General features: G+C 38.1%; 2 protein-coding genes across 5 annotated transcripts in view; both read left to right on the top strand.

Moving 5' to 3' along the window:
* ubr3 (ubiquitin protein ligase E3 component n-recognin 3) overlaps positions 1-4,016 on the top strand; it is a 120,736-nt gene extending 116,720 nt beyond the window's left edge. For all 4 annotated transcript variants that reach the window (XM_067443213.1, XM_067443211.1, XM_067443212.1 and 1 more), the window contains one exon: positions 1,017-4,016. In XM_067443213.1, coding sequence (XP_067299314.1) covers positions 1,017-1,134 — 118 coding nt within the window. In that variant the 3' untranslated portion in view covers positions 1,135-4,016. The remainder of the gene's footprint in view (positions 1-1,016) is intronic.
* A 4,696-nt stretch (positions 4,017-8,712) lies between these two features.
* LOC137075043 (myosin-IIIb-like) overlaps positions 8,713-25,373 on the top strand; it is a 29,189-nt gene continuing 12,528 nt past the window's right edge. The window contains exons 1-5 of the mRNA XM_067443209.1: positions 8,713-8,725; positions 8,965-9,001; positions 9,526-9,588; positions 21,432-21,615; positions 23,540-23,674. Of these exons, the coding sequence (XP_067299310.1) occupies positions 8,719-8,725; positions 8,965-9,001; positions 9,526-9,588; positions 21,432-21,615; positions 23,540-23,674 (426 nt within the window). The 5' untranslated portion in view covers positions 8,713-8,718. The remainder of the gene's footprint in view (positions 8,726-8,964; positions 9,002-9,525; positions 9,589-21,431; positions 21,616-23,539; positions 23,675-25,373) is intronic.

The following is a 25,373-nucleotide window of genomic DNA, read 5'->3' as shown; positions in this document are numbered from 1 at the left end:
ACATATCCAAGGTAAATCATCAACACTATCATCCCGTACATGCGTTTCATTGAACTAAACACACCGTCATCTGATAAAACTCATGCACAGGTTACTTGCGCACCCAAATCCGTGTTGCCTTCACATTCAACGTGAATCGCGGAGTCACACAACCGAACTCTCAGACTCAGACTCCGCTTCTGGTACCCCTGAGCTCAGCTCACCCGGGTCCGCATGACGGCTTACACATTGCCAATGTTTCATGAGAACTGTGCTCCTGCCTGTGTGAAAACGCCCTCACATTTGCATCATGATATAAGCATTATATCACACGAGTAGCGAGTGCAATATTCTGTTCTGTTTTTCTGCCTAGAACAGCCCGAGATCAGTGCAAATGTGAGACTGATCTTATAAAACAGTTTAATAAAATAAATATTAATATTGTTCATATTGTGTTGTTTTTAGACAACACATATTATATATAATATTATAGTTAATATTGTTGTTTTAGACAACATAGTGTTGTTTTAGTCTGTTTCACAGTTTTGCCAATAAAAATATAAAGACGACGCAGAACGGTTCGTCTTCGACCCGGTTCTGTTCTTTTCTGAATCCACATTTTGAACGAATCGGGTGAGCCAATTATTCAGTGGACCATAAAGAGAATCAAATGCTTTTCTATTTTATGCTTTTCTAAATTTCTATTTTCATAAAGAGGACAATTTACTTCACTCGTGAATGAACAAATCGAATCAAATTTTTTACTGTATGGATGCAACGTGAGCAGATCTAAATGTAATCCCTCAAAATCAGCGATCCATTCACAGTGATAGATGTAAATATATCTACTTGTAATGGGGCTTTTTTTTTGGACCCCTTTGTTTTGAATTTATGGGGCATTTTTGTTTATTTTGTTTAATTTCTGACTCTGTATTTTATTTATTTAATTGCCCTGCTATGCCTGCCTAAAAATGATTTTGCGGTTTGGAGTGTTTAACCTTTCCTGCTGTAACCTCCTGATGTTTTCTGTCCTGTAGTCGAGGAAAGCCTCTGTATTTATGTGAGGAGAGATACCGCGTCCTGGAGCAGCAGTGGGTCTCGCACACCTTCGACCACATCAACAAGCGCTGGGGTCCCCACTACAATGGACTTTAACACCCCCCCGGAGAGGACGGGTCACGTGATGTCAGCGCAAGCCTCCGTGTCATCCTCTGACGATTTCTGTCGTGTAATATAAAGAGAACCTGCGTCGAGACGGCCACAGCCTGGGTTCATGTGAAGTTTAGTGTACAATCAAGCCTAATGACTAACAGCGTGTGTGCGTGTGTGTTTAAAAGTGATTTTTCGTGTGGATTTATAGGGGAGAATTTTTGTTTTGTCCCAGCAAGCTCACAGTGAAAGCACATCGAGCGTCAATCCTGTTCGACACACAAGTGGAAAAAAATGCTCTGTGATATATTTGGAAAACTGAGGAGATTCTTGGGAGAAAAAAAACTATTCTGACCAACGTTACACAAATCATGTACAGATTATTAATATCAAAACCTTGAATGCTGAAGGTAACAAGACTCTCAACATATCCCCCCGCCACCCCATGACCAGTGCGATGTGTAGTCACGTCATGCTATTTGAGTTTAAGCGCATCTCGTAAGATCGACTGTGAGTTGAGCAGCAGCGGACGAGACTAAATCTAAACCGATTCGAGCTAAAGCACGATTCGTCTCCGACTCGAGGTGTAGTTGCAGTCATCCTCAGGTATTTTATTTCCTTTGTTTTTGTTTTGTAGTCTCAGATAAAAGATTTTAATATTGAAAAAAAAGTGCTGCTATTCATTGTTTAAAAAAAAAGAAGTAAATTATACCTTTGTAAAAAAAAAAATATTTTTACAATTTTCATCCTTTTTTTTTCTTTTTTTTCGTTCTAATGAAGGCTCTGTGTTTGATGGTGGTTGGCTGGTCTGTTGAGTTTATTATAAAAATATATATATATTCCCCTGCAACCTTGTACAGCATTTCTTGTCACATTATATGGCTGAAGTCTTTATGGCTCTTTCCTTCTCTCACCCAAGGCCGTTTGAAAATAATACATATAAGGAAAATCTAAAAGAAATGAGCCGTTATATATTATGCATTATAAAAGTATTTTAATGCATTAATTATGCCTTTTAATGCACCTTGTTTGTACGTAATTGTAACCACAGTTGTAATACATAATCTATTGCACCTTTAAAACCATTCAAACACGACCAGGAATCTGTAAATATCATAATGCATTTTAGCTTTGGTTACAATTATTTATAGAAGGATATCATGCATTATAATGTACATTATGAATACTTCTATAATGCATTGTACATAAAGGCTTTAAGTGTTGCCGAAAATATGATTTGCATTAAGAAAATGAAGCTTATTTAGATAATCAAGATTTTTTTGCATCATTTTCTTCACAGTTCTCATTAATGTAATGCATCTTGATGTTTTTTTTCTTGTTTCTCAGTGGTGTTTTGCCGTTACTGTAAAGAGTGGTCAGATGTGCTTGAATTGTCAGCAAAATAATGCAATGCAAAAAATATGCTTAGTTTTTAATGCAAAATCTAATTTATAAGACTGAAATGGTGACCTGGGGTATGTCCTTGTCGAGTTTCTTGATTCCCCGTCACTATAGCCCACAAATCTGACCACAAACCCAGCAAGTCAATTGTCGCTCAAGGTCTCGATTGCCTTTCCTGTATTCTAATCACATGATAATGCCTAGACTGGTGTCAGATGGTCCATAGAGGGCAGCGTTTTCCATTACACTGAGCTCTGCTTAACCCGTGTAGAAGCTCCGAGACACAGGGTTATGTATCTACAAGTTGGCAGCCCACCTCTGAAGTTAAGAAAGCCCTTAGTAATATTTTTTCTTGACTTTGAGATTTGTAGCATCCGGCTACCGATTTTTTCAGGTTGTGAAGTTTTCTTGTTTAAAGACGATGTGTGTCGTGATATTATTTTGATGCACACACCACTCAGATAATGAATTCCTTATCTAAAGTGTTTGAACTCGGCCAGATTGTGTGTGTATCTCAGAATCAGACCAAATTAAAAAAAAGAAAGAAAAAATGATTTGGTGCTTTATACAAATAGACATTTAGCGAAGGCTAGTTTTCCAGTCTGATAAATGCGGTGTTCCTCAAGGCTCTGTCCTCGGACCATCTTTGATTGTGTAATCTGTTACTTTGGAGAGGGCATTGTGTATGCACATGTTAATGATTTAAAAATGCGTTAAACTGGATCACATCAAATGTAATCTGACAGCCCAGTCCAGTGATGGACGTGAATGGTATGGCACAGTTTCTTTATTTTAAGCAGCTCCTCTTTTCATCCTTTCCCCCTTAAAAATGTAAATCAAGCTTTACATTAACATAAAATATTCCCAGTTTAAACATCATAATAATTTGCCTTGTGTGACCGTTCTCAATGTGGTGTCACATTCAAAATAATAAGGTCAGCGAAGCCCTTGTGAAAATGATATTTAGTGCAATTACCGGGACGTGTAACGTCCAGTTATATCGAGGGTATTTTGTTTGCTTTGTTTCTTACTGAAGATGGACAAGCACCTCCCAATGCCACACACTTACTCCAGACACTCATGTACCAGAAAAAGCATGTTTGGTTTGTATTGATCAGTTTGATTGGTAGGTATTGATTTGTCATTGCTGCAATCATGTCATGCTGGATGGAGGGTGTTTTCAGTGCACTTGAAGTTAGCTTCTTTTATTATTTTGTCTTGATTTCTTGCATGCTGCTGTTTTATTTCCCCTTTGAGAGTTCTGTCTCTCCTTCCCCACTTTGTATAGACACAGTTGTGCTAAGTGTGATGGGTGGATAATGCTGGTGTGTTCTCCTGCGGTGAATGCTTGTCAGGCAGGCAGTAATACAGTACATTACTGTAGGTGCTGATTCAGACTTTATGATGTCATCTCTGAAAGGGTGACTTTTAATGACATTTAATGCAAAATGTAACATATGTGAATAAAATATACAGATGCTCTGAAATGCTTTCGTTTGTTTTTTGTCAAGCGTTATAATCCAGAATCCACATATTCAAATTTCTGCTCTCACCACCTGGGTATATGCAAAGATTGTTCGTATAGGAAGGCCTGTCGGAATACTTGATTCTGATTGGCTGGAATGCGTACTTTCAAACGTTTAATGCACAGGTAGTTCCAGTCAGTTTAGTCAGTCTAATCTGAGCTCACAACACGCACAGGATCACAGAAATGTGTCAATGAGGTGGTAACGTCGCTGTTTTTGAAGCAATTAAACTGAGATGTTTGTAGAGAGAAGCTGCCACAGTGCGCAGACACACATGCCATATTTCAGCCCACCCTTTGCAGTATATCAGCTTCAATTCTTCTGGGAAGGCTTTCCACAAGGTTTAGGAGTTTATGGGAATTTTTGATAACTTTTCTAGAAGCCAGTGATGTTGGACGAGAAGGCCTGGCTCACAGTCTCCGCTCTAATTCATCCCAATAGACCCAAGGTGTTTTATCGGGTTGCAGCGCAGGCAAGTCAAGTTCCTCCACACCAAACTCGCTCATCCATGTCTTTTTGGACCGACGCTTTGTGCACTGGTGTGCAGTCATGTTGGAACAGGAAGGGGCCATCCCCAAACTGTTCCCACAAAGTTGGGAGCATGAAATTGTCCAAAATGTCTTGGTAGAAATTTTACAAATGGACTTATTGCAGGAACATCAGGCCAATCTTAAGCTGTCCAGAATCAGGTGGTTTGTCTTGGTCTGGCATCTTAGCTGAGACCTGTCCACTATGGGTTACCCTAGCAGTAGTTGTGAGGTAGCTCTAAGCATCTCTGATGCACACAAGCCCTCACAGCACGCCAAGCTGCAAACCGTATAAGGGACCCTAACCTACCCTAACTTAACTCTTTAAATGCAACCGTATATCAGCCAACCACTCAAAGGACCCTAACAACCGCATAGCAATGCTCAAAAAACACTGAAAAGTCAGAGAACCTCATGGCATCTAGCTAACAACTGCTCCGAAAACCTTGGCAAACGCAAGACAGCAGACAGGAAACCACCCAAAACATCCGGACAACTGTGCAGCAATGCATTAAAACGGCTTCGAACAACCTAGGACATTCAGCACATGCACAACACAACACATTCACCAAAAATATCTGAACATAGCTCATAGCAGTGTGCTAAAAACATACTCTACAAAATACAAACAGAAACTTTCTCAATAAAATGTACTCTCTAACTATATACGATCACGGGCGTCGGAACCATTGTATGTGGACAAGACCCACCCACTTTTTAAGACCAATGATATTGGACCACTCATTTTGGGACCATATGTGATGGGAAAAGGGAGACGAGCGAGTTCGGCAAAAGGCGGATTCGAACCTCGAGTCACTTACTTGTACCTTAATTACTTCCATGTACCTTAACCCCTACAGATGTAAGTAATTTGGTGTCTTCCCTAATTTTGTCTGTCCAGAAACCATACGATTAGTAGAGAAGGCAGCTGTTTTTGGGGAAGGATCCACCCACATTTTTTTTTGCTTCCAACACCCATGTATAGTACAATATTTACATACATACTACCGGCTCCGCTGTGCAATACACCACTGTCCATGTGAGATTATGTTGCCTCAGTGTCTGGGCTTCTTTCTCGCCGGGATGAGTGCTGGATCTTCTCTGGCGACGCTTCTCCATGCTGATGACTGAAGAAACACTTTAAAACTGATGAAACTTCTCAAATAGTAAAGTTGTAAAGAGTTTGTAGTACATGTGATCAGGCTTCGAGGACAGTTGTGTTGATTTCAAATATCAACTCAAGCTGCTGGTATGACTGATCTAAAAGTAAACTACACTTGATATCAGAAGAGTCAATTACAGCCGCATGCGCTCTATATGTTATGTGTACTATATGCTCTATTACTAATATAATATCCCTCATCTGTATATGTATGTAGTGGTGTCAGTTAAAGAGATCGTTGACCCAAAAATTCTCCCATGATTTCCTCTCCCTCAAGCATCCTAGGTGTAAATGCCATTCTTCTTTCAGACGAATACAATCAGAGTTATAAAAAAAAATGTCCTGGCTCTTCCAAGCTTTATAATGGCAGCCCACAATTTAGAGCCGTCCTCTGGAACCTAGATATTTTATTTTATATTGTGTTAAGTATGGATATTTTCTTATACAAACCCATTGATTTGCTTCAAAAGGCCTTTATTAACTTTTGTGGATTATGGATTCATTTTTTGGGGCTGCCGTTCGTTCACTGCCATTATAAAGCTTGGAAGAGCCAGGATATTTTTTAATATAACTTGTATTCCTCTGAGCAACTGCAGGTACTGCCACACTCTTCCTGTTGGATTCTGAAGAAAGAAGAAAAGAATGAGGTGGAGAGCTTGCTGGAGGATTTGATGAAGTCTTTATAAAAAGGGGACTGTGGCAAAGGCTAAGGGATAGTGTACAATCAGCAGATTATGAAAAAAAAAAAAAACTTAACTTAAAAGATTCCACTACGAAAAAGTGAAAGTAATGTAGAGAGCGACGAAATCTGAATGCAAGAGGTCACAGGAAATGATTTTGAAGCAGATGATCTCGGATGTAAAGGATAAGGCCTCTTGGCTGATCTTAATGTGGCACCCTGGCCTGTATTTATCATGCAGAAAATAATGTAGTTAAATGAGATAATAAATAGAATTCAATACATTTTTTAAAAATTGTCTGAATGTGTGCTGCATGTCATTTGCAGGTGCTGCCATTGAATTTCTCCATAACAGATTATGTTCATCCTACTGAGAGAAACAATGTGAAGTTGAGGGTTTAGTCACTGGTTTGATTTACTGACACACAGACAAAGAACATCAGACTGTACATGAATCATTACATATCCGAAATCACTGGTCACAGATCAGGCATTAGAATTAACAATTTACTCACATGCTGTGGAAATACTGTCGAGTCATATCGTAAAAGTCTGTTTGCAAAGCCTGCGCTGAAATTGAGACTAAACGAATCCACAGTGAAATGTACCGCATTCAAATAAATAATGCTCATAATAAATGCTCATAATAAATAATGCTAATAATGCTTCAGTGCCGTTCTTTGTTCTTTTCTCAGAGAAAAGCTTAACTCCAAGTCTTCCAGAGTCGCGGTTAAAGCTGATTCGAAAGACCGCCGTTTCTGTGTTTAGTCTGTTTGCTAGTAGCACGCAAGCGCAACTGTTTTTACAGCTCAGAAGTGTTTTGAGAGTTGCTAGACGATACTCGCGGCAGATTAGATTTGCTAAGTATGCTAGTATGCATCTAGATTTCTAGGCTAGATTTATGTGGTTTAAATACAATAATATATTGATTTTCTATTTATTAAACCAATTACCTTCATTGTATCAACTCAAATTTTTTATTTTAATAAACTCAAAATTTTAAGGCAACCAAGTTACTTTACTTTTTGAAGTTGAACCAACAAAAAATGTTTATAGTGTCATTAGTTATCCTTTGAAAGGTAATGTTATTTTAATGGAGTGAATCTGCATCCTTCCTCTCTCCTCGTCATCTCACTAACACTCCAGTGGGCGGAGCCAGTTCTACTTTCGGTCTTTAACCTGTCTATTAGGCACATTCAACGAGTCATTCTCTGGACTTGGCTACAATAAAAGTAAAAAATTAAATAAGGTAGTTTTCAGTTCTAAAACGTACAGGGTATTCTTATAATATGATGACCTCTTATAGGTCAAAAGCTCAAGGAAAATTGTATTGACCCCTTTTAAGTAGCATAATGGGGCATTTTAAAAATGTTCATCTGCAAGTCAGCAGTTATTTTGCTGAAGTTTGGTAACTGACCGCATCATATTAATGAGAGTTTTATGTTTTCTCACGAGGGTTAATTGTGGTCACTAGAGACTCGAGTTTATCTAGGCCGAGAGAGAACATACCATAATGACCTTTTTCTGAACCAATTAGTTACAGCAGATATTATGAACTCTGTGACTGTTTAAGTTTTCTGATTTATTGTTTGATAAAGCTAAACAAATTTCTTTAATGTGTTATAACTGAAAACGGGCATTAGATTCACTGCATTAGTTTCACAGTTTGCTTAATGAACGTCGAATGGCTCAATCTTTAGTGATGTTGTGCTGCCGCCCAGAAACCAAACCCCTGTAAACATGTTTGTGCGCTGAGTGGAAAGTGGGTTGGCAACACAATAGCTGCCTGGACGGCACACTGACCAATTTACCGCCTACATTTGGCATGACATCATAGTGTATTAGTTTGGCAAATTTGTTTGGACTTCCAGTTTCTGTTATGCAGGTTCTATCCAAAATGGATGCAGTGTAATGGATGCAGTGAATATTTTGATGCCGCATCTGCAGTAGGTATCATCATCTGACTTAGGTTATCCTTATTATTATAATTATTAATAAGACCAGTGAGTTGTTTTTTGTTGTTGCATTTTGACCTTATTTTCATGACAATTAAGTCCAGAATTCTGTATCACATCTGAAATGCTATTTACAGTATTTTTGTGTGTGTGTAAGTATATTGTGTGTGTTATATTGCACCGTGCTTGAGCGGTCAGGTGTGTGCTAGGATTGGTCATGTGTACACGCTGCTTCCTCTCTGAAACGCTCACACAGGAACTTATCAAGTTCTAGTGAATTATTAACCTCAGGAGAGCTAGATAGGTTTGAAAATCACTTCGGGCATGTCAGAAACCAGCTATGGCAGGTAGGTCTTCTCAAAATGATTGTTTAAGCTTGTTGAATAATAATTCTAATGGGAAAACAAAGCCTTTAGTGCAGTACAAGGCCACAAAGTGAGACAGACATGAGTGCAGGCGATGTGCTGAGGGATCCAGTGAGCTGGGAGAGGTTATTTGAGAGTCCACAGAACAGCATCTAGAAAACCTGAGCTAGTGTACACTGAACAAAGCTTTTCTTTAGACTAATTATTCAATATCCCTACAGGAAATGCCAACGGAAGAACCGATGCGGTCCAAAGCAGGTAAGAAACAAAAACAAAAAAGCGCATCATCTTTATTTCATGTGAATTAAGGGAAACGCATATTATTGCTTCATATTTGTTAGATTTCAAAAGTAATTCATCTGAAATGATTGATTAGGATATATATTAAAAATCATTTTTAAGAAGCACCGCAAGTATTTGGACACCTAATGTACCCGTATAAATGTCTAAATGTTTACTGCATTAGATGTGTGTTAAGTTCCCCATGATGCCATTTAGATATTTTAATCTACCAAATATTTTGGGTCATAATGTTTCTAAGTCTCACTTGATATTTTAAGTTCTCTGGTTAAAAAAATGTTTTCCTCTTGGCTCAGCCTGCCAAAATTGTGACTGACCTGATGAATATAATTCCATCTGTGTGTCAAGAACTGCACTGATAATGGGTGTCTTTAGGAGTGAAATATACGGTCTGATGGGCGCATGTCCAGTTAAAGCTCATGATGAGCGTGTGTGTGTGTTTGTGTGTTTGTGTGTGTGTGTGTGTTTTACCCTGTGCCCAGAGGGCTGGATAACTCTGAGGAGTCCCAGAAGCCAGAGTTGTATCATCTCCATGGCAGGATATGGTGAGAGAGAGACTGGGGTTCCTCACTGTGCTGATGATGTGTAATACACATCACACACAGCTGAAGAACACACATCTCTGCGCTGTGCCAGAAATGTGCTTGTCAGTGGTTGCTTCCAATTCTCTAAATTGCATTGGCATCATTTTTCATCAACCAAAAAGATCAGCTTCATCCTCTTCGGGCTGAGTTTATGCCTGATCAGAAGTGTCTGTTACGTCCTACAGTCATAATTAAACAATATCCTGCTGAAAACAAATCAAATGAAAGCGCTTTATCTGCTAGTGTCTGGTTTCCCTGTTGAGTGATAGAGTTCAGCAGGCTAACTGCAAACACACGGTGAGAGTTATTATTATTTAATTTGACCATTTATTGATTCAGTTATATCATAAGATGCCAGAAAACATTTTTTACATTTGTATTTTAAATATTTTTTTTTAAATGTATTTTACTTCTTAAAATAATTGAAATGGTTAATGCCACACAAACTATCAGTGAACAGGTTCTTTCAGCCAGTGCAGTCATGGCAAATTTGGCTATTGAAACATACATGATGCACACTTCAAAAATATCAGTACTAACTGTATGTCATAGTTTGTGTGAATGCTGAATATTATTAGTCTACTATAAACATTATTTTTTAAGCAATCTATACTTTAAATGAATACTTTAATTCAACGAGGGCAAATTAAATTGTCAAAAGTGACTGTAAACTGTCAATAAAAAAAAGAAAAAAAGAGAAAAAAAGAAGAAGAAAAAAAACGTTTTTTTTAAAGCTTCTGTCCGTAACTTTTTTGGGTTAAAAATTATCCAAAATAATTTTGTGAGCAAGTACAACCTGCCAGTGTTACCGTCTGCGTACCGTAGCTCGATGTACAGCGGTAATCTTGTAATCATGTTTTTAAATTCAGGAGTACTGGTGGATTTCCGCGGGAAATTCAAACACATCTCTTTGCGTCATTGCGTCACATCTGTACACATAACGAAGGTGTCCCGGTTAGCAGGAAATATTGCGTGTGAGGATGTTGGAGTTGAAGATTTATAGCCTTTTCTCACAGCACTTGATATAATTAAACTTATCAATTTGATGGCAGATCCAAAAAGGTTCAAACGTCAATCACCAGTGACAACTGAAGATTCATCCGTTGTAAAAATGAAAAAGTCTTCAGACTTCGGAGTGGCTACCTTACAGAAAAAAAGAAACCTCAACCAGGCCGATGCGAAAACAAGAATAAAAGGGCTTTTAAAAGGTCGCGTGAACTCTGTGTTTTGAAGACTTTTTCTGCTGGACAGGTAAGACATTTCAATGGTTGAATTAGGCTATATAACAGTAGCACACTTGTTCGTGTAATTCATGCAATTACGGAGTTTTCTTTGTTGTGCCTTTCTCGTTTTGCTATGCATTATGGTAAACATCAATAATTTTGTGCTGGCTATGAGAGAACAGTTCACTTCTACTCCACATTCATTTGTTGGTATGACGAAACTGATCTACAGATAGCCCTAATACATAATGTAGTCACGCAATGCCGATGTTAACTTTAACATTAAAAAAAAGTATAATTTGCACGGTGTGATATGATAAACCATCGTTAGATTAAACATCGTGATTTATTGCAATGCTTTTTTCCCTTAGTTGGTCAAAACAAAATGTTAGCTAGCCTACTTGTTCAGATGACATTATGTCGGTCATACTTCAAAAAGTAGAGTGAGTCTGTGATTTCAAATGACAGAATGTGGTGGTTACAAAAATGGATAAATAATGAATGTGTGAAATGGAGTAACGTTACACTGTAAAAAGAAAAAGAAAAAGAAAAAAAGACTCCAATTAATAATGTTCTAGTAAGTAAATGATCTCATCTAAATTTTTCTGTTGGCCGAATTGAAATTCTGTGACGATGCAATTTACAGAAATTAATTTCGGCCAACTGAAAAATGTATATGTGATCAGTCACTAGAAAATGTTCAATTGGAGACCTTGTTTTTTTTTTACAGTGTGATAAAATTAGGGAATGTATTTCTCAAGTGTATTTACCGCGCTGTGCCGTGCCGAGGGACAACATATTTAAAGTTGATAATTCTGTGAAAAACTGCAGTTTTTGAACAGAGATGGCGACAAAGAGGAAAACCTACGGACTGCAGCTTTAATAAAACTTTCATTTAATCATTTTCAATCTTGAAAAAAGATATCACATTTTTTAAAATTAGTAATACAGTTTTAACATAAGAAATGTTTCTTAAGCAGCAGATCATCATAAAAATGATTTCTGAAGGATCATGTGACACTGAAGACTAGAGAAATGAAGCTCAAAATTCAGCTTATAATAAGAAGCCCCGCACATGAAAAAAAGCGGTGACATTTTTATATTTTATACCGTGGCCACGAATTAACACATCGTTTTCCCGTAAATCGTGTGCACAATATAATAATTGGTTTCCTTGTTTTATTAAATTGTGCGCACTATATTAGTCGTTCCCTTGTTTTAGTTAAATCAAATCGAGGATAAATTAGTACAACGTGGCCATGATTTACTAAATGGAATTATTATATCATGCACCCAATTTAATAAAACAAGGGAATGACTTATTATATTGCACACATGATGTAGTAAACCATGGGGAATTCATTTTTAAATCATGTCCACGATTTAGTCAAATAAACGAACAAATTAATATAATGCACGCACGATTTAGAAAAAAGAGGGAATGTTACTGTATCGTGCATGACTTAGTGAAACGAGGGAATTAATTAAATCATTTGCTCAATTTACTTAAAAAGAGGGGACAAGTTATTATATATTGTTATATTAAATTGTGGCCGATTTTAAAAAAACAAAAACAAATTTTTATCAAATGATAATTACATCGCTATAGTTATTTTTGTAATAGTTATCTTCCTTGGTGTGAACGGGTCTTAAGAAAGGCATAATGAATGCGTTCCTCAGGCTTTGTGCAGTGTTAGTGTTGTAATACAGTAAAGATGTGATGGTTGGTGTGTGCTCATGGTCTGGATCTGTCAGTGGTCAGGCTGAAAGTGAGCAGTCATGCTCCTAAATTCAGCGTATACAGGTGTTCGGCACAGTCTGTCACGTTCTCTTAACAGGATTACAGCGGTCAGGACAGGACAGGGCTCTTCTGCCCTGAATGAAGGCAGGCCTCAGTGAATGTGTGAGAGGGGGTAGAGAATAAGATTATCTTGTAAGACCTTCTTTCTCTCCCCCTGTGCTGCCAACTCTAATTTCACTTACACGCTCACCTGACCATCAGCCCCGCTTCTCTAGAAACCAACACGATCTGATTGGCTAAGACGATGTTCAACTAAGAGTTATGCTCAGTATTCCTCCATGTTCATTTCTGGGTTTTGTGTTGTTGTTGTGTTGCAGTGTGTGTGGGGCTGGCATGGTAATGTAAACCTGTGTGGTGTGTGTGGTGTCTGCTTCGCTCTACCGCAGGTTTCACACACTGAGAGACAGTGCCAGGCCGTTGTTATGCGGGTTGCTAAAGTGTTCTTAGTGAGTGTTTTAGTGCACAGCTATTGAGTTGCTAGGGTATCCTAAGTGGTTGTTATGGCAGTGCTCAGTGAGTGTTATGGAAAAGTAATAAAAATATATTTAATGAAACTGAAAGTGATTGCTCAAGTTAACCCTGTAAAGCCTGGCATATGAAATAATAGATTTTTTAATGGAAGAGTTTATTGAACTATTAAAGAATACAATGTTTGCATAACCAGAAAATATAAGCTGATTTAGCCCAGTAGGTGTTTATCTTGAAATTGCTAACAACATAAAAGTTATTCGGTTACACTTTATTTTAAGGCGTCTGTGTTACAGTGTAATTATATATCTAAGTACTGAGTAATAATAATAAACTACATTGGGTTAGGATTCTTCTGGTTTGGTTTAGGGTTGGTTACATTATGCATCATTTCTAGTTATTACTATACTAACTACATGTAACAACGACACGTGTTAACAGTTGTTCTTATATTTTCTCCAAAAAAGGCATGTGTACCATGGCCTAAAGGGGGACATTTACTTGTACTCAGATGACAGAAGGCATGTAGTTTAAGCCAGCCATATAGTCAGTTTTAAACAAAAGTTGGGCTAAATAAAACTGCCCAGCATGTTGTGCAAACATTTAACCCAATGTACATTGTCCATTTTCAGCCCAACCTGGGTTGTCATTTTTTAGAGTGCAGGCTTCAAAGGGTTAATAGACTATTTTGGCTGTGTATTGTGAATGCAGAATGTGATGTGTGTGTATTGGACGGATGTCTAAATGACACATGCTTTAGCAGAGAATGAGAGACAGGGCTCTGTTAGCCTTCACTCAACTATTGTACTTGCTTGTTGTTTTCACTCAGGTCCTGCTTCACTGGCCTCCTATTCCCATGAGAATATGAGCCATAGCAACACGGTCTCTGTTTATGACTGCAGAGTCACTGTCGTCCTGTCATTACCGTCTCAGCGCTCAAAGATCTCGCGGGTTTCACTAGAACTAACATTTTTTCTATTGATGCATTTAAGCAAGTTTTTGTTTGTTTTCTGTGACCAGCTTTTATATTTCCAAACCTGTATATGCTTTATATCAACAATGAATGGGTTCTGTCTTAGTTTATGGCTCATAGTTAAACAATCCTTCGATATTAAAATAATCACAAGTCATCCTCTGTTACACGTGAACACAAAGTGCATATCAAAACATTATGGGAGTTGTTGGAGTCACATGACGATCCACAGACAGTTCCCTCCCACCCATGTGCGCCTGTATAACTGTATTGTATAACTTACTGTCTTCCATATAAAGCTCTTTTATGAATAGATCCATCTGGCTAATGAATATTTAAAACAAGATCATATTACACATTACAACCTAATGAATAATTCATAGAGGCTGATTAGAATGATTTAGGCTTGTAGCATTGACCTCACATACATTTCAGCAACTTGTTAGGAAGGTCTATCAAACTGAGGTATGTTCTCTGTTCATTTTTGAATGTATTTTTGTGCTTTTTTTGAGATGTATTACTCATAATGGAAACATTTTCGTCAAAGTAATATCCTTGGAATTTCATTTCTAAAGTTCCCAAAAGAGAAAACTTGTTGGAATTGCTTGTTTTATGATATGACGTCATATTGGTGCTCGTTTGTGCTGGATTTGAATATGGTATCTGAGGGGATAGTTATATTTATGGGTTATGCAACAAATTTTGCATGATTAGGCTATGCAGTGTCATATATGAATATAACTGGTGATGTATTTTATATTTCTCTTTATTTTTATTGAAAATGTAAAACGTTTGATTTTTAAATGTGAAATATAACTATTGATAGTCTGTAATTGAATGATCTGGAGAATATATTAGTTGAGCTGAGTTGTGGCTTTCTATAAGTTACCGTGTCTCTCCGTGTGTGGGGGTGAGGTGTGTAGAGGTGAGGGAGTGTCGGAGAAGGTGAAAGTTAATATGGAAAAGAGCAGATCAGATGATACCTACAGGCAATTCAACTCCACTACACTGACAGATGCTTCAGTGACTCAAAACACATTTGGGCAGCATTAATAAACCATCCATGCTGTCTTACACACAGCAGAGACAAAAAGCAAGTGACTGGGTGTTTCTAGTCAGACCTAGAACGTTTCTAGATAAAACTTCAAAGCAGCATTTCAGGAACGATGGGATGTGAGATTTAATTTGACATCTTAGTGTGTTTCTGTTGCATTGTAACATAACAGTGTTGGACAAAATTCAGATTTTAAGATGAGTGGGAATTTTGAATTTAACATTTAATAGGATGTTTAATTGGAATTTGAATTTAAGTTAATTACAGTTAAATGAAATTGACTTTGGGATAAATTAAAGCATTCTCTGAAAATACAGTAGTGGCGAAAATGATTTGAACACTTTTGTTGCAGAAGACATGGGATAACATTAGTGTTGAAGAGGAAATATTTTGACACTATGACAGAGACATGCTGCTGTAACTGCTGCAAAGGGCGGACATACCAAATATTAAAGGGGGGGGTGAAATGCTGTTTCATGCATACTGAGCTTTTTACACTGTTAAAGACTTGGATTCCCATCCTAAACATAGTCAAAGTTTCAAAAACTAATATTTCTGTGTCAAAAATACTCCTTCCGGTTTCTCACAAGTTTCGGAGTTTTTTTTTCGAGTATGGCTCGGCTTGACGTTAATAGATTGGAAGGTCCTTGTATGGGCCGTACGGGCTCTTCTCCCGGTAGGGTGCGCGCGCGCGTGACTAGAGCGAGAGAGGAAATGCACGGCCATAAACACTCTCTCAGGTGCAGAGCAACTCGTCCGTGAACACTTATGACGCGCCACGCCCCTGTTCCACTTTATTCCTATGAGTGATATCAACGCTTCAGCACAGCATTCGCAGAAGGCAGCGCTGCATTTGAACCGATTTGAACGCAGAAATGACGGGAAGCGTTACAACATCGCGGATTTCCACAGTCAATGCTGTCACAGGACTTCACCAAATCATACCAAAGAAGTGTGTTTTTGACGGAGCCGTCCCAGCGATAAAGGTTCGGTCCTGCTTTGGAAGCAGCCGGTGAGTAAAACTGCTTCAAATGTCTCTGCTGTTGGCTCGTTGCGTGAGTAAACCTCAGTAAACGACACGATCGCGTGCTTCGTCATTCAAATGCGCTAAAGGTTAACGTTACTCCATTGTTGTTCTATGTATAACGTTACACTAGTCTGACGTGCAAAACCGCTTTGCTTGCTACTGCTAAGGTTTAGTCGCATACAATAGTCCATAAACCAAATCATGTCCTCATAAACTGCGAGTATACACACACAAATGTTGACAGGCCACTAAATACAGTACATACCACAGAGACGGACGTCCTGCTGTTGCTGTTTCTCCTGTTCAATTTATTTCAGCCTGATTCTGGATCACGTATTAGCTGAATCCGATCGATAGCATATATGGGTTTCTCCACGCTTGAGGACGTCACCGTCACGCTTGGGTGTGCTCGTCATTCTTTAGCTCCGCCCACATGATACGCCTCCAGCCGCTCGTTTTTTTCCGGAAAGACTTGGTACAGCCTATATTTCTTTTATAAATATAATAAAACGAAAGACTTTTCGGAGATAATGAAGGATGCAATACTACTCTATAGGTACTCAAGATTGACATGAGATTGACTGAAACTGAGTGTTTCACCCCCCCCCTTTAAAGTTAGAAGAGGATAAAAACAGTATGACTCACTTCATCTGATATTTGATGGTCAGAGCAACTGAACATTATGAAATGAAATCATGTTTTGGAGGCAAACAAGGTCAATATTTCCATATCTGTGAGGTGTTCTTATAATTTTGGTTAAATTACTCCACGGTAAGTGCCCTTCTAATTAAGAGAACATGATTTATTAAATATACAGTATGAAGTCAAGTCACTTGTATTAATTTGCTGCTTAAAACATACAAAAACAAAGCAACTTAAATAATTAAACTGTTTTATAACACGTTTCTATAAATGTATTGATTATTGAATATATACACTCACCTAAAGGATTATTAGGAGCACCATACTAATCCTGTGTTTGACCCCCTTTCACCTTCAGAACTGCCTTAATTCTACGTGACATTGATTCAACAAGGTGCTGAAAGCATTCTTTAGAAATGTTGGCCCATATTGATTGGATAGCATCTTGCAGTTGAAGGAGATTTGTGGGATGCACATCCAGGGCACGAAGCTCCCGTTCCACCACATCCCAAAGATGCTATATTGGGTTGAGATCTGGAGACTGTGGCGGCCATTTTAGTACAGTCAACTCATTGTCATGTTCAAGAAACCAATTTGAAATGATTCGAGCTTTGTGACATGGTGCATTATCCTGCTAGATTTAGCCATCAGAGGATGGGTACATGGTGGTCATAAAGGGATGGACATGGTCAGAAACAATGCTCAGGTAGGCCGTGGCATTTAAACGATGCCCAATTGGCACTAAGGGGCCTAAAGTGTGCCAAGAAAACATCCCCCACACCATTACACCACCACCACCAGCCTGCACAGTGGGAAAAAGGCATGATGGATCCATGTTCTCATTCTGTTTAGCCAAATCAAATCTCAACAGAAATCGAGACTCATCAGACCAGGCAACATTTTTCCAGTCTTCAACTGTCCAATTTTGGTGAGCTTGTGCAAATTGTAGCCTCTTTTTCCTATTTGTAGAGGAGATGAGTGGTACCCGGTGGGGTCTTCTGCTGTTGTAGCCCATCCACCTCAAGGTTGTGTGTGTTGTGGCTTCACAAAGCTTTGTTGCATACCTCTGCTGTAACGAGTGGTTATTTCAGTCAAAGTTGCTCTTCTATCAGCTTGAATCAGTCGGCCCATTCTCCTCTGACCTCTAGCATCAACAAAGCATTTTCGCCCACAGGACTGCTGCATACTGGATGTTTTTCCCTTTTCACACCATTCTTTGTAAACCCTAGAAATGGTTGTGCGTGAAAATCCCAGTAACTGAGCAGATTGTGAAATACTCAGGCCGGCCCGTCTGGCACCAACAACAATGCCACGCTCAAAATGGCTTAAATCACCTTTCTTTCCCATTCTGACATTCAGTTTGGAGTTCAGGAGATTGTCTTGGTCAGGACCACAGCCCTAAATGCATTGAAGCAACTGACATGTGATTGGTTGATTAGATAATTGCATTAATGAGAAATTGAACAGGTGTTCCTAATAATCCTTTAGGTGAGTGTGTGTATATATTGTATCTATTCCCCATATGTGTATTGTTACTGGTCTCATGATTCGATTATGATTATCATATCAAGGGTTAGATTCGGTATCACAATGCGTTGCATCCACAATTTTCAATATTGCTTCACATGGCTATGTTTTTGTCAAATGAATACAAGCAGTCAGATATATGAACTCCATTTTTATTTGATCTTCTCCAAGACAGTTGTCTTCCTGAATGTAGCAAACATCAAACACAACTTCCCAGACATCAACATAGTGTTGGCCCAGATTTGACCCACATCTGGTACGTGTGGAATCCATGTGTACAAAAAATAATTTAAGACCTACCTGAAAAACCTGAAAATAATTATTTTATTAGTATCTTTGCTCAATGTTTACTATACCTCAGTTCAAAACAAGAAAATACATTTAATATTGAACAGTGCACCACTGTAGTATAGTAGTATTATAGGCTGTTCTGGTTTATATGGGTGGTCTGTCAAATGTGTGTTTCTTCCTAAAAAAAGGACATCAGTCAAAATTCAGCTGTGCTCTCTACCTCTCCAGAAAATAGATGAGGGGTATGAAATATCCATCTCATATGGCACAGTCAAAGCATCCATCGGTCTAATCTCTCATGCTATTCATAATTCTGTGTGTGCAAGGCTCAGAGCCCCCACGGGCAGAACACCATTTACCTTTTCCACTTCAACGTGACCTCAAAATATAAACGCTTCCCTCCCTCAGGAGTCTGCATGAGTGGCAAAATTCATCACATGGATCTGATATATTAGACTCGGTAAAGCCATTACCATTTATTTAAAAAATCTTGTAAGGGAGAATATGAAATGCAAGCATGCAAAAGTAAAACTATCTTCTGCAGTGTGATGGTCTAGGTACTTCAGTTTTTTCCAGACTTAGCCTTTTATTACAAAGGAATGAGATGCCTGGAAGATTAGTGAGACTCGTTATATGAGCAGAACACCATTTACTTTTGACAATTAGATTATTTTGATGAGGTGTGACAATTAAACTTAACAGCAACCATAATGTTGATATGGGCACATTCATTAAAAATAAGGTCAAAAATGTTACCAACCTCTACTGTCCTAAGCACCTCTGTACTATATGCTATTTTCTAATTTGTCATTATACTTTACAATTTAAAGTCAGTATGTCAGCACTCATCCATTCCATTGTTTTAAACTAAGCTGCGAATCAGAGCACATTTTGTGCCTCGTTTATCATCGCCCTGTAGTGAGGACAGACATGGGTCCACTGGTATTGCAGTCCCTGTCTGTGGTATCTCTCTCCATACCTCTCTAGATTGTGTTCAGGGATATAATCAGGAGGGAAAGTTTTGGACATCTCGACTCTAAATGATAAATGAGAGAGCGGTAGTCCTGAGCTACATGACGGAGTTAATCTCTGTTAAATCCAATCACGGTGAGCTGATTGTGACTTCTTAGAGCACAGTGACGGGAAAGTGGTATCTGAATCCATCAACAAATACTCCCAGGTGCCAGCCAAACACACAACTCGCTTGCCTGGAAAATAATCATAGACATATTTTTCTATTCTTTTACATTTTTCCCCCCTGGCTGGCGTGCTATGATGACATTTTGTACTCCTGAGACTATTTGAGTGTTTGTTGTTTAGGGGATGAGTCAAAGAGAGGTCATGTTCTCCATGTGAGTACATTTACATTTATGCATTTAGCAGATTACTTTATGATTTTAGCAGAAGTACTTATTGATAATAGCACTATTGTGATCGTAATGTTCTGGTTACACTAGAGCAGTGAACTAAAGAATATAATTCTCACAGTCTTGATTTGTTTGCGTGTTTTGATCCTATCTCTAAGATCACTTTGTCTAACTGAGTACCTAAACTTAACAAAATGACCTAACACTAATGGTGTACCACAAGGCTCAGTATTAGGACATTTTTGATTGTTGCTTCGCTCTGTGGTATAGTATTATGAAATATAGCATTAGCTTTCTTTCTTATGCAGAGGACATACAGACCTGATATGGCAGTTCTAAATCTGATATTTAATGCAATTTATGGAGTCTCTTGTATTTCTCAAACATCAAGTAAAAGATAATATTTGTCATAATTAGCCATGTGTTATCAAAGTGTTCTCCAAGCTGATGTGAGCCCTTAGCCTTTTTAACTTAAGGAGACACATTTGAATCATATTTACTTAGTGTTCACATAGGAACATGCTTCAAAATGTGTTTTCATGTACACTAACTGTGAAAAGTTTGGATGCATGGAACAATAGTATCGTTAACAATTATTCATAAAGTTATATAAGGACATAAATAAAAGGATGAGAATTGCAGTGACCACAAAAACACAATTGTCTTATATTTCTACGAATCTAATTTCAAGCATTTAATGGGATAGTTTAGACAAAACAAAATTATAATTCTGTCATCATATATTCTTAAACCCACATGTTGTTCCAAAACCTGAATGATTTCCTCTCCACCAAATGTGAGAGGAATGATAGGCAGGATGTTCTCTCTGTCAGGCTGTCAAGCTCCAGAATGACAAAAGGGCTTTGTGTGAGGAAAAGTCTGGAATCTGGACATTTTTTTATGTATAACCTTCCCTCTGATTTTCCTGAAGTGAAATGTTGTTTTTGTGCAATTATGAATATGTGCACATTCAAATATGGCACATTGCATGTGTTTTGCATATAAGATTTGAAACATTTCACACAATTTTATTTTACCTCTTGTCGGTTTCTCTTTCATTGAATGAAAAAGAAAAATAAACAGTAAATGTGTTTTTAACTATATGCTAAATCATGACAAAATTTTAATTTTGTGGTGCACCATTATCTGCATAACGGTAAAGTAGCGTGAGAAATATTGAGGGCAAAAAAGTATATCGTCAATAACATAAAAAGCTAATTTGTGTGACCAACCTGAACTCGTTGTGAAATCTGCGGACATCCTTCGTCCTCAGGCAGAATTCCCAATTATATGAATTACTATTGGATTGACTTGATTTCGACCATGAAAATGTACAGAACAATGGTAAATGTAATCATACCTACATGTACAAAAATGTGAAGAAATGTAATTAAATCTCTGCTTTGAATTACTGTCACTTGTAATGTTCAGGAGGTCTCTCTATGGACTGTATCCCTACAAGTCAAGCATGATCGGTTTAGAGTCGCTGGCAGATCCATCTTCTGATTGGGACATCATGGAAACAATTGGGAAAGGAACCTATGGCAAGGTCTACAAAGTCATCAATAAGAAAAATGGAAGTCAAGCAGCTGTGAAAATTTTGGACCCCATTAACGTAAGTCATTTTGGGCTTTCTGAGGTTTTATTCAGTTGTGGCATATCTGTGTTCAGTGAATTGCAATAGTGTCCTCTTCCTGATGTGAGCACATGGAAACTGTTATTTCCATGATCTGTACTCTGTTTTCCTTGTGCTTGTCTTCTGAGCATCTTAAACCTTCATTTTTATGGACCAGCCCCCAATAGATTCAAAAGGGGGCAGTGTGGGATTACCTCTTCAGTAATGGATCTGAAAAATGTGCAGAAAATGAACTGTGAATATGTAACCTTTGCATGTGCTCTTAGTCAAATTCATTCATTCTAGAACAGGGGTCCCCAGGATCGGTCAGAGTTTAGCTCTAACCCCAATCAAACACACCTGAACAAGCTAATCAATGCATTTATAGGACCTACCCTGCGTCCTAATTCGCATACTATCCATCCTAAATAGTATTCGAAAATAGAATTAGTATGTCCCAAATCGTAGTATGTTGAAAAGAGTATTCCAAAGATTCCCGGATGGTTTACTATTTCCAGTCCGAATTCGAAGTATGGATCGATGGGCACTCTAACGGCTGATATTGCCCACAACCCACTGCGAATCGGACGAGGATTCGGTTAGAACTACAAACGCGGATAAAAAGCGTTAAAAACCTACAAACATGACGGATATGCGAGTCAGACGGTTAAGTAGAGAAGTTTAGATAAAGGGGTTTGTGTGACCAACTATCAATATTTAACCTGACAAAAATATATTTATTCAGTGTTGTCCACATTATATTTCACCTGCAGCAGCATTGTGAACTTTTGTGGTGACACGTTTGGCCATAAACTTTTAAATGCATCATTATATTTAAACTGCAAACACATGAGGAGAGTCTCTGCATTAAAGACACACACATGGCAGATCAACGAGCGGCTACATTTCTCTCCGATTAAAGATTAATATTAGAAGATTAAACTGAATGTGGAGGATTTGAACTGTGACGAATCTGACGATGATTGACAGAGCAGATAAACGGTGACGGGATGCACGTAACGAAGCGACAGAGTCCGTTAAAGATGGCGAAGTAGTATGTCCCAAAGCTGGCATACTTTTCGGCTACACACTCAAAAGTATATACCTTTTCTTCACAAAAAGAGTACATACTTTTAGGACGTAGTATAAGTAGGCGAATTGGGACGCAGCAATAGTAAGACATTGATTAGGTGGTTCAGGTGTGTTTAATTGGGGTTGGAGCTAAACTCTGCAGGACAGCAGCCCTCCAGGACCGATCCTGGGGACCCCTCTTCTAGGATGTAAGACTCCTTTTTTTATTATTATTTTTTTTTTTACAATGATCTGAAAATCAAACCAAACCAGAAAAAAAACCTTTAAAGTCATTTCTTCTCCTCTCGTCCTCTGGCTTGTCTCAGAATTCCAGTCACACTAACAGAGTAAGTAGATGTTCTTCCTAAGTTTCCCCCACAGATGTTTTTCTTATTATAGCGCTATTGATTTTTGCAAAACTACTCAGGATGTTTTATTTTTATGCCTAACCCTGATATTCCCCATGTAGTGTGATGTCATTAGTGCTGCTTGATCCCCCATAACCCCCTGCTGCACAGAGCATGCATGGCTGCCTTCACTGTACCCATCAAACGCCCTGCTGGTCATACAAGCACATGCACGAAAGCTTGGGAGCCTTTTATACACCTTTTATATTGTTATAATCTATTCTGACAAATTTTCTTTGTATATGGTAGATTTTTTGAATCAGCAGCAATTATCCAATCATTTCCAGCTTCAATTAAGGACAGTTGTCTGTGTAGTTAGTCATAGGATCTCATAAGAACGCTACATCATTACACAACAAATGAAAATTATATAGATAAACAGACCAGCGTTCTGCTTTGTGCACTAACATATATGATTAATGTGGTTGTGCTAATGGTTATATCAGGATGTTGATGAGGAAATCGAAGCGGAGTACAACATCCTGCGCTCGCTCTCCAACCATCCCAATGTGGTGAAGTTCTTTGGCATGTTCTACAAAGCAGATGAGCTCTCTGGAGGGCAGCTTTGGCTTGTTTTGGAGGTAAATATCTTTATCAGAGCTTGGTTTTGCATTTTATTTGCATAATAGTTTCGAGGGCCCTGTTTGCACCTGGTATTAAGATGTATTTTGGTCGATTGATCACAAGTAGATGAGGGAGACATTCCCATTTACACCTGGTGTTTTAATTCGGCTCTTTTGTCCACTTTCAACCACTTCTGTCCTGATTTCTTCAAGGAAAGGGTCCATTGGCGGGTAAATGTATAGCCTTTTTCAATTCTTTCAATCTAATGGACAAAAAGCTTGCACAATTTATGTAAGAATGCAAAAGTATACAACGGGAAAAACATACAGACAGCAGCAGATTTATTTTCTGCTCTGACCAGCCGAACGCTTTGAGTATGTGTGTGTGTGTTAGAAATCAGGGCTGGTGAGAGAACATTGTGTTTGGTACGTTTTTCATCTTCGAACCAAACTTGGGTCTTCAGGCGACAGATTAAATCTCGTCTGGCTAGCGCTCTTCACACAATGTTTCTTCATTAGGTCAGTAGGCGGAGAGCAAGCCGCATTTTTGTATTCGACCACATGAGGTTTTACACTATGGAAGCAATCCAGTCGAATGTGTTTGTGGTAAAACAAAGCTCAGAAGCTTTTAGTGCTCTGTATTTAGTGCTCATGATCCAATTAGGAGTGTAACGATATAGCGTTAAACGATGTATTGTGATATAAAAATGTAATGATATGTATCGTTGATGGAAACTATATGATTTGCGATATATAGTTGTTTTTTCCAAGGCTCAACTTGCTGTAGCAGGCCTACTTATAAGGTATAGTTCGCCCAAATCCAAATTTACAAATGTAGGCTACCAAAAATGTAAACGGTCATCATGTAGCTACTCACCATCATGTCATTTTTCGTTTCCCTTCCAAACACAAATGAAGATATTTTTAATGAAACCTGAGGGATTTCTGTCCCTCCATCTTGAGTCCATTATTCCGCTCAAACTTAAAAGAGCCAAAAAAATGTCATAAAGGCTTCGTAAAAATAACTAATCAAGTGTTTAATCTAAATCCATGTCTTCTTAAGGAACACGAACCATGGTTTATAATGAACAGATATACAACGGCACACATATAGTAAACACGGACGTTCAGATGATTGTGTGACGCGCGAAAACAACACGAGAGCGAGTGTAATTAAAATGAAAAAGAATTAAAATTCTTGGATGAGCTTTCTGCCGATTAGAGCTGTGACGGATTACATTGATCATCTGAAGCGCAAAGTGAAAACATCATTTAAAGCGGCACTCCTTAGTGAAAGCGCAAATATAATTTAAATAACCAGATCAAATTTAGTTTTAGTTGTATGATTGTTCAAATCATTTTAGATGATTTATTCTTATAGTGCATTAACAGCGGGAGAGGCAGGACGCTGTGAGCACCGGGACTGAATGCTGCCTGTATTGGAAGCACGAGTAATGCCTGTTTTAAGTTTATGGAGTTTCAGTGACATTATAGTCTATATTTAGGCCTATATAACACATACGACAAAATATGCTGAATATAGTGTATAAGTGATGCAATGGAGAATATTTTTGGGTCCTAATAATAATAAACAAATAATAATATTTTTAAAATAATAAAAAGTTTAAAAAAATATATATTTTTAAAGGGGGGGTGAAATGCTGTTTCATGCATACTGATCTTTTTACACTGTTAAAGACATGGAATCCCATACTAA

The sequence above is a fragment of the Pseudorasbora parva genome, chromosome 5, assembly GCF_024679245.1.
Source record: "Pseudorasbora parva isolate DD20220531a chromosome 5, ASM2467924v1, whole genome shotgun sequence".
NCBI lineage: Eukaryota > Metazoa > Chordata > Actinopteri > Cypriniformes > Gobionidae > Pseudorasbora > Pseudorasbora parva.
Note: the sequence above shows the minus strand (reverse complement) of the source record. Positions and strands in the feature narration are given on the sequence as shown.